The 9,757-nt window shown below is 41.4% G+C and overlaps 1 protein-coding gene across 1 annotated transcript; it reads right to left on the bottom strand.

Moving 5' to 3' along the window:
* Positions 1 to 8,208, bottom strand: LOC121199597 (dysbindin-like). The gene is made up of 4 exons (XM_041064439.1): positions 8,103 to 8,208; positions 796 to 945; positions 526 to 675; positions 1 to 44 (listed from the first exon to the last, which is right to left on the bottom strand). Exons 1-4 carry the CDS (start codon positions 8,143 to 8,145, stop codon positions 25 to 27), a joined length of 363 nt encoding a protein of 120 aa, XP_040920373.1. The 5' UTR covers positions 8,146 to 8,208; the 3' UTR covers positions 1 to 24.
* Between the last annotated feature and the right edge of the window lie 1,549 nt (positions 8,209 to 9,757).

Here is a 9,757-nt window from a genome sequence, read left to right as displayed (position 1 = left end):
TCCTCCTCGTCTTCATCTTCGTCCTCACACTCTGTAGACAGAAGCTGTTAGAACATGTTGGTACCCGTTCTGTCAGTTATAGTAATCCAACTAAAATTTCTGCATTGAAATGCAGCTGAAAGTGTCTGAAGTGTGTTATTTAAAGAAAGTGAATGTCTACTGAAAAGGTGCATTTATGTCCGAGTGTATTAGAAATTTGATTTTTCTAATAAGTTGAGTGTTGAATTAGAGTTTTGAATAATAATAATAATTTCAACTTCTCAACTTGTGGGAAAACCCTTTAACCTTCCCATCAAAGCAGGTTGAGGATTTCTGTAATTGCGCAACTTACAACCATCATAAACCTAAAATATTTGTTGCGAGATTGATCAGTTTCACCCAGTAACCTTTTTAAGCTAAGCTAACCCGTACTACAATGTATGTAACATTTAAAGGAAGGGAAGGAAGGACTTTAGTCATAAATATTAATTCTGTATTTAAAAGACTAGTGGTAGAAGGCTGTTTGTGGGGTAGAGACAGTGTAACCTGGTAGTGGGGATGCCAGTGCTCCCTCGTCTGTTCCAGAGCCTGAGTTGAGAAACACGTCAAGAGCCTCCTGGTCAGATATGTCCATCAGGTCCATCTGCTCCAGGACATCCACATTCACTTCCATAGATGAGATACTGCCCATGGGGGCTGAATATATGGGCAGAGCAGCATACATAACATAAATAACATAAATTCAAACTGTATCTAAACCAATACATATCATTTGACAAAATGTGTACTGCACATCACTTTCAGACAATCACTCACGTTTCCTGCAGTCAATCTGCAGGTGAGCAGAGGGCAAGTAGTTATCTATATCATGCTGGTAGACCTCTTCAAAAAAACGCTGTCTGTCCCTCATCTTCAGGTGCTGAGCAGTATCATTGTCCAATACCCTCTGAGAGTTGTCTGTCTCCGCTGACCAACAAAACAACACACACACACACACACACATAAAAGCATTGTCATTATTGTTTCATAAAATTCAATATTTCTTAAAAAAAAAAAGGCTTGTACATATATGTAGGGAGGTATGGCGGCTTTTTCATGACAGCAGATGGAATAAGAATGATCACTCTTATTCTGCCTGTCACAAGGAACTGTTACTTAATAGTCTGGCTTTAATCTCTTGGTTTAGGAAAACATTCTGATGGCCTTGAGATAGGACAGAGATAAGGCACCGACCACGAGACTCATAATGCCTGATTTGTGTCTGGGTTGGTCTTTGTTGTATGCCATTTTCCACCTCTCTTCCCTTTATTTCTTGTCACTGATCAAATCATTGATTTGAACACTTAAAGGGTTGAAAAGTTAATCAGGTGTGGATATGTTTGTGGTTGTGATGTTTCTTCCTGGTGCTGTTCGCTAACATCTCATGAGATGGATGGGTGGATGGATGGATGAAAGTGCTGACAGGGTTGGTAACATATTTGGTCTCTAAACCACAAGTCGGTGTGTTTTCTGGATGCTGTTGTTCAGATTTTAATTTGTGACTTGGGGAGCAAGTCTGTTCATCTCCTACAATTACTTATTAGTACTTTGCGATTGCCACTTTGAAGTTACCTGGTAAGCATCTTAAAAAAGAAAAGCCAACACCTAACAAACGGTCAACTGAATATTTATCAGTTGTTAAGATCTTGTCGGTTTTTGATAAGCTGCTGTTAAAGGGAAAGATTTTTTCTAAATCTTTCTCATCTTTCTCATATTTCAGTCAACACCATTACATGAATTTGAACCAGCAGATAAGTTTAATGGAGAGTCTCTCATAGCAGAAATGACATAACTATCACATTTGTTTTAGTAACCTGTAGTCAACTCTTTCTGTGACTTTTCTCAAGGCAAAGAAAATGATCTCATGAGATTAGTCTGACCTCTAGTGGTCACATTCCAACTCGCATGCAGTTTGAAACTAGTGGCATCACATCGGCAAATATTTGCAGGAGTTCCTGTTGCAACTATATTTTAAAGAAATAATTTATGGGAAACGGCTTAAAACACCTTTCCTTCTGAATTGCAACCACACATTTGCAATTGCACATTTTACATCACTGTAAGCAAGGTATGTTTGGCCTTAATACAAATACTTTTGCATGGCATTTGTGTTTGCACAGATGTATCTAAGTGCAAATTACAGTCTGTGGTACATGCATGTCTTGACAAAAATTGGCTACTGTGCCAAAACAATGGGTGTAGTGACAAAATGGCTTTTTATCTGGTGTTGGCAGAGGTTTGGGGTGTGGTTAGGATGTTAGGATGTTAGGATGAGCACTACTGGGCTAATGTTTGTGAAAATACAGACATGAAAATGAAGAGAGCATCTGTCCTTAGGTCTACCTCCAGCATCAAACTCTGGCAGGCTGACCATCGGTGGTTGTATAACCGCGTTTCATCCTCAGCACACGTTGTGCCTTCTCCCACTGGGCTCCATAAGCTGACACTTTGACTCATGTCACCAGTGTTTTTATGGCTGTGCGTGTATGTATGAATCTGTGGGTGTGAGAATGTTCACATAAACACACTAGTTATGCTCATTTATGCTCACACCCAGTGTGTGTAATGTGTAACAATCTTCCATGACTAACATGTGTACATGATGCAGCAGGTGAATCCAGTGTGCACTGTAACAACATTCACTTCACTACATCTACATGCAGACCTTTTATATGTTGCTTTTCTCCTGTTTGAAAACAAACAACAACACATCTGTGCCACCCAGCCTTCCTCTCCAGACGGGCTCCATCTCTGGAGACCCAGCTAGTCAATCTGTCAATCTGTCAATCACTCTTCCACAGCCCCGGAGGGGTGTGTGTCCACTGTCATGCACTAACGACAGCCCTTTATTCCGCAATTCAAGCTGTCTGTGGAGACAGGAAACCACTCTGTGGTTCACAGTCTCTCTGTCTGATATTTTAACAGCTGCTCAAGTAACTGGGAACATAGTTAATGACATAAAGTTTGCCATGTTGCTAAATATAAACTATTATCCAGACATGAATGTAAACTGTTCCATATGTATATATTTCTACTGTATATACATCTGAAATAGTCAAAATTGGAAAGTGGAATCGATCAATCCCTGCCACCCCTAGTTCACACTCTAAGAAATATAGACACACCACTACCCCAGCCACTTCCCATTAGTCCAGCAAGACAACACATAGTAAGAAGAACAGCGCAAGTTACTCATGAGACCTAGGGCCTCAACCTGCCACCTTGCGGCCTCCTCCTAGTGTCCATGATCATTCAGCAGTCATAATTTTACAGGAGTAGGAAGCTTGAGAAAAATAAACCAGTTACTATAGGCTGTTACAGCAATGACAAGGCTTCTGAGGATGATGATGATGAAACTACACAGCTTACGTAAACTTCAGTTATGCCTGGTGGCTGTATGGGTCTCTCTCTCTTTCTCTCTCTCTCTCTCTGTGTATGTCTCTTTCTCCTCCTCTGTCTTTGTCTCTTCATCTAAAAATCATATTTCACTACTCAAGCTGAGATAGCCAGTGGACATGCCCCACCCACACACAGGCTCAGCTGTATATCTCCATCTGTCTGCCCCTGCGTGGGAGAAAACCATGTATGTAAAAGGCTGACTCATCCAGATAACCTCTGAGTTTTCTACCACCCTGCTGTGGAAGACATGTAGGAGGTCTCCATGCAAACTGGCTACAGTTGCTTTACTACCATGCTCTGTGAGAGACCCAGATGGTGTTCATAGCCTCCACAGGGGAATCCCTCGCTTTTGACAGGGGTTGTTAACCGCCAACGATCCTTACATGGCTGTTTGGCTCATCACTTAAGTTTTTTTTCCACTTTCAATCATGAGTCCAGTGTTATGTTCTTTTTTACTCGTACTGAAGTTTAAGTCTCTCAGCCCAAAGGACAAAAAACACATCATGGGAAAATAAGCAATTGTTGCATAATAACAAAATTTACGTATGAACACTGACTGTCAGCAAAAGCATGACAGTGATGTTCAAGACAAGTTTGTGCAAGGGTCAATAAACGCAAAGTTATGGTGTTAAACGGGGCCACCCGTTCAGTTCTTAGGCTGCTGCTTTACTCTTTTCTAGGCTATGAAACACAGGTCACATGGAAAAGATTTACTGTAGGTGGGTCAGTGAACAGAGAACAGCTGTGATGGCTGACTGCTGCTTTGTTAGGGAAGTATTGGCCTCAGGATATTAAGAGACACAGCTTATAAAGAAGGACAAGGAAGGAAAAAAACAGGAAAGGATAGGAAGGCAGAAGAGTGGACCAGGCCTCAAATCTGCTGGTTCCACACTAATGTATTGAATGACTATGACTACTGGCACTGCACTGAAACACATTATGGCTTTGTTACAACCACTGATGGACAGCAAAAACAATATTATCTGAACAGAAAGCCAGAATTAATAATTCAGTCAGACTGCTAGCTGGCAATGTCTTACATTTCAAACTCATTTTGCTGATGATTACCCTGGGACACAGTAGCAGTGTTGTGACTCTTGCCAGTGCATGACAGCCTCCAGGAGCTAGAACTTGAGTCATTTCAAGGGTACATACAGCCTATGAGGGTGTAGTGTTTGAAGGCCTGAAGGCTTCTGTGGTAAACCTGCATTGTCCACTGATATTTTATCATGATAGCGAGTTCTCACCGTTGAGGTGCAGTAACATCAGCATGAACCTTTGAGAATATTGACTCTGTATCTCATCCAATTTAATGGCAAAGGCAACAGAAAAGATACCACGCTCCACACTGTTGAGACTCTGAGTATCACATACAGGCTCATTCACAGGTTTCGACATGTGGAGAAATCCAGAGCTTGACAGCCCTGCCGTGTCTGGTTTCAGCTGCTAAGCTGTGATTGGACGATCTCTGTTTGGGGACAGGATTTAACAAACTATCAGTCATTGTAGGGAAGGCTAATGTGACTGTACTTTTAAGTTTCCCAGAGACCAAAACTTGAAGACCCCAGAAGCTGATTGGCAATTAACTTAGGTGGCAAATATTTCCAGGCAAATGAGCATTTGCCTCCCAACTGCCATCAGAGGAACCTTTGGAAAACATAGCTGTGTTGGCCTGTTGTTGTGACATTTTTGAGACACAAACTTCAAAGAAGGTGGTGGCCCCTGTACTGCAGCACAGTAATATTGAAACTGAAAAAAACATTGGCGGGATGTCTTCAGTCTGCGTGGGGACAGAAAGACAAATGTCGTAGGCCGCTAACAGAGTTAAGCTTCACAGTATTTTAAGAGCTACCCTGCTGAAATCCCATGACACTTGTGATCTGTAACAGGACCTATGCCCCCTACCCAGAAATCCGTGCTCCATCTCAGCACACACTGAACCATAGTTACCTAGGGCTTACGGTTACATAATGCTGGTACAATCCTTTAACTGTGCACGCTACAACATCCTACATGCGTGCATAGATGCATGTAGGATGTTGGGTCACTTTGTAAGTAAATGAGTAAGTAAGAAAGAAAGAAAAAAGAAAGAAAGAAAGAAGTCAAAAAGGATGTAGTGTTATGCAACCTGAGCCTGCTCTGCTTTATTCTCTGTATAAAGTAACTGTAGTGTCAGTGATTTGAAGCAAAGCTTAACTGGGTCTGCTTGCCTCAGCTAAGCCTCACACTGACAAATACGAGAATGCAGTGACGCCATACATTTTTGTGCGTTTGTTGTGTGTCAGGGCACAGGATACACACAGGATGGAAATAACTTAATTGGCTTCAATACCGCAGGAATTATTTTTCTCTTGATTCTTTGTCCTTTTTGTAGACCAAATTTTCTCAATAATCCGGATTCTTCTGCTTTTAGAAATGTTCACTCTTGTATTGGTGTTGATCAGATCATCAACAGCTCTTTATGTGTAAGAATCTAACACAAGATGCAGAGGTGGTGTGGGTGTTTCTGTTGGGTGAGGTGGGTGGTCCAAGGCCAGAGGTGACGGTTTAGCTGAAGCACATGATTTTTTCGTCCTTTTCGTTGATCTTCCAGGGTCTGATCCTTTTACCGCTTGCACTGCTCCGCTCCTGACAATACACACTGCAAGTCTTCATATTCTCATTCAAGTATGACAAATTACACATCAGTCTCTCAGGTTGTTCTGTTTTGCCCCAACATGCAATGTGCATTTGTTTTTCTCTGAACTCTGAATACATGCGTCATTAGCCGCTCTCTGTCACTTTAATGGTGCAGTCATACATCAAGAGTCCTGGGAACCGCACTGGAAGAAGGGAACAAATGTTGCTATTGAACCAAAGAGTCACATGGTGTAGCATTCAATCCCCTTGTGGCAAGTGGAAAGAAATCCCATGATCATATTTCTGTTTTCAGGGATCAGAGAGACTGGGTGTTTATGTGTGTGAGAAAGAGGTAGTAAGGCAATTGTGCTGCATGGCAAGTCACATTTGACAGCCCATCTATTTCAAACCCCTCCCCTCCTCTCCTGCAGCTCCTAACCCTCCCTTCCCCCGACCCCCCCTTCTCCAACCAGGGCCAGTGATGGTGTCACCCAGCTCCCAGCAGTACACAGCCACATCATTTTTAGGCATTGCTGCTATTATTTACTGAGCTGATCACTCTCCTCTGCCGGCCTCGTAGCCACAGCAGTCCATCAAGCATAAATCATTTATGAGTGAGATCACTGCACCACAACAGCCACCTCCCCTGCTGTGCTTCCCAACTCCCCTAACTGCCCACACACACGTATCCATAAACACACAGCCATGTAGTAGAAAGTAAATCTAGACTGGTCATTTATGATGCCATGTCCCGCCCCTTGCCACAGCACCCACCATCATCATCATCATCATCATCATCATACTAGATCATACTGCAGGATGCTCAACATGAGGCCCAGAACAATAAAAATTTACATGAATGCATCATTTAAATTTATGTGTGATCACTCACTCTTCAATTTTATCCACTCCTTTCTAGGAGTTTACATCAGTTTCATCAATTCACTCTCATCTTCAGGTTCCTACAATCCCAATGCTGTGATTATATCTTGAACCTTGTCTGAGCTCTCTGTCTGATCTGATTGTGTATTCCCAGACCATCCCCATTCCCAAAGCCATTAAGGCATTACACTCAGGGCTAAATGCAAAGATGACCTCCTGCCCACTGCTCCCTATTAAGGTCAATCAGAACAGAGCTTTCTGTAGCCTGCATAGAGCTCAGATGTAGTGCTCTGCCTCTAGTCTGCAGAAGGTAGTATGAGAAAATAGCACATTGTATATACCCTTAATTACAACAAACAACTCTTGTGGGGTTACTTTTTCAGTCAGATAGCACGAGGATGTTTCTCTGACAAACAGGTAGCAGTTTGCATCTCTTCCCTGTTTCTATTTAGGACCTTCTTTCCTTATTTTAGTCAAGCTCTGCGAAGTAATTGTTATACTGTGATTAAACCTCATCTGGATCAACAATATTGTACCACCATCAAGGACATCAGGCTAATTTGGTTAAAAAGAGATGGCCTGTGGCTGTTATTATTACTTTGGACAGTTAGATCTTTACAGGAGTTGCTAATGAGGGTTGCTTCAGGGCTGGACCAGAATGTAAAAGGATTTAACTGAATATGTGTAATTTTTAGTTGGTAATAATTTAATTAATCCTTGGGGGACAGTTTTCAGAGACCACTTGGAAAAGGCTTAGAGAACATTATGCAGCAGCCATGCAGTACCTACTATGTTTTTATCAAACATGTCTCATGAAGAAGTTAACTGTTTTGTTGTGAAGCTCTGAACGATGAGTTGTGAGTCAATACAGAGCTCAACCAGTAGCAAGGAATTTGTGCCCCCTGCATAGTTTTACATTAAAGTGTCGCTTGCCTGTGATATGCTGACATTTTCCATTCAAATCTGAGGAGACTATGGTAAATAGTCTCCTATGGAAATCGATGTGATAAATTACTGCAGAACTAAAAAGAAGGCACACATCGAAATGCGAAATAACAGCAACAATGCAGAGTAATTTCCTGTGCAGGACATAAAGTTCCAATGCACTGCACAGTACTGCAAGTCTCAGAACCACTTTCTCTTCAGCTACATTTCTGTTAACCCATACACTGTTGGTTACTTACATGCCAGTCGCTTGTTGTGGTTGGTTGACCCGGTAGATGACATGATCCTGTGGATGTGGGATTGGTTGAAGAGAGTGTTTGCCTTGGAGTGTCTGGATTTTTCTTCTCCCCTCCTGTCAAGTCTCCAAGACAGGATGCTGGTGTGTGTAGTGGCTGGTCATCTAGTCATTGCATCACTTGACTTTGGCACCAGGACTATCAAAGATAGTAGATTCACATTAGCCTTTATGTCTCTCCCCTCCCCTCTTCAGTTCTCCTCTCTTTCTTCTACTCTGCTCTGCCTTTTTGCTTGCGTCCTCCCCCCCTTTCTGATTGCCTTTGCTGTTCTTTCTAGGCTTTCCCTCTCACTGCTTCACACTCTCATCTCAGCTGCCTCTCTGTGTCTCACACACACACAGACATACACACACGCGCACGCCGTCTTGGTCTCTCTGTCAGACAGGCTCAGTGGAGTTGTAGGGAGCTGTGCAGCTTAGGGACGGGGGGGGGGAGAGTGATAGTGGGCTACGGCACTGTGGCCTGTACCAACTGGTGACAACACAGGGGGTCAGCAGGATCAGGAAGCGTGTAGGCTTTTTACATAATATTAAGGAATATACCAGGACTAAAACCCTCCCGTCAGCCATCACAGCTTTGCTTTATATTATTTATTTATTCGCTTTGTGGTAGGACGAAAGCTTTAGAATTGAACTGTGATAAGAAAGAGGTACTGCATATTAATAAATCACCACAGTCTCTCTCAGTATAATATGAAAAAGAAAGAAAGAAAGGAAGTTTACATGGCTGACTCTTATCACCTACTGCGTTATACCTCACAAAAACTATGAAATACTATGTAATTTTTTGTTGTGTTATGTCACGTCATGTTACGTTAATGGATTATTTGTTTGTATTTGTTTATGCATCTTTTCTTTTGTGATTTAATTTAATGAAGCATATCTAAAAAGGTTTAAAGGCTTTAACTAACAAATTTATTGAAATATTATTCTAGGAAAACAGTATTGCCTTTCCTTAAAGTTCAGGAACTCATGAGAAACATAAAAAAAAAAAAAAAAAAAAAAAAGGTGAGAAGAAAGCTCAAAATAGATGCAGCAGAGATGCAGATTCTTTTTGTCCCCAGCATGATGTTGAAATCCATGCTAATGCTAATGCTAAGCTGTGTTTAGCAACTAATATTTATCAGGTTAACTGAGTAAATATTTCCTATCTCAGTTGCCAACATTTGCTTTTGTTTTAACATTGAAACTAAACACAAAGTGCAGCTGAGACTGGTGAGAATTTCGTCAGTATTTGGTCATAAACCAAATTATTGGACAAATTAATATTATAGAGTCACAGAATGGCTCAAGTAGTGTAAAGTTATCCTCTATGGACCCTGACTATGGCAAATTTTACAGTAATCCATCCAATAGTTGTCAAGATATTTCATGCAAAATGAAAAATATTTTCACAGGCTGAGTAGTCAACTCTCCATGATAAGTAAACGGACTGATGTGGAATATTGTGGTCTTCCCATTTAATTATTTTCAAATCCCTTATTAATTATTTATAGATTAATAAACAGCAATTCATATCTTTTGAGATCCCTGGTTGCACAAAATCCATTTGGCTGGTGTAAATTCTCCTCCAACATTGCTTTGTCTTTTTAGCTAGCA

This window comes from Toxotes jaculatrix, chromosome 2 (assembly GCF_017976425.1).
Source record: "Toxotes jaculatrix isolate fToxJac2 chromosome 2, fToxJac2.pri, whole genome shotgun sequence".
In the NCBI taxonomy this organism is placed as follows: Eukaryota; Metazoa; Chordata; class Actinopteri; family Toxotidae; genus Toxotes; species Toxotes jaculatrix.
The sequence above is the reverse complement of the archived record's forward strand: the minus strand, read 5'-3'. Positions and strand labels throughout refer to the sequence as shown.

Bases quoted from the DNA above. Each gene is read 5' to 3' on its own strand.
- LOC121199597 (XM_041064439.1), bottom strand. From the start codon at position 8,145: ATGTCATCTACCGGGTCAACCAACCACAACAAGCGACTGGCAT. The intron at 946-8,102 runs GTAAGTAACCAA...TTTGTTGGTCAG, and splicing joins CCACAACAAGCGACTGGCAT to CGGAGACAGACAACTCTCAG. The intron at 45-525 runs GTTACACTGTCT...ATGTTCTAACAG, and splicing joins ACTGGCATCCCCACTACCAG to CTTCTGTCTACAGAGTGTGA.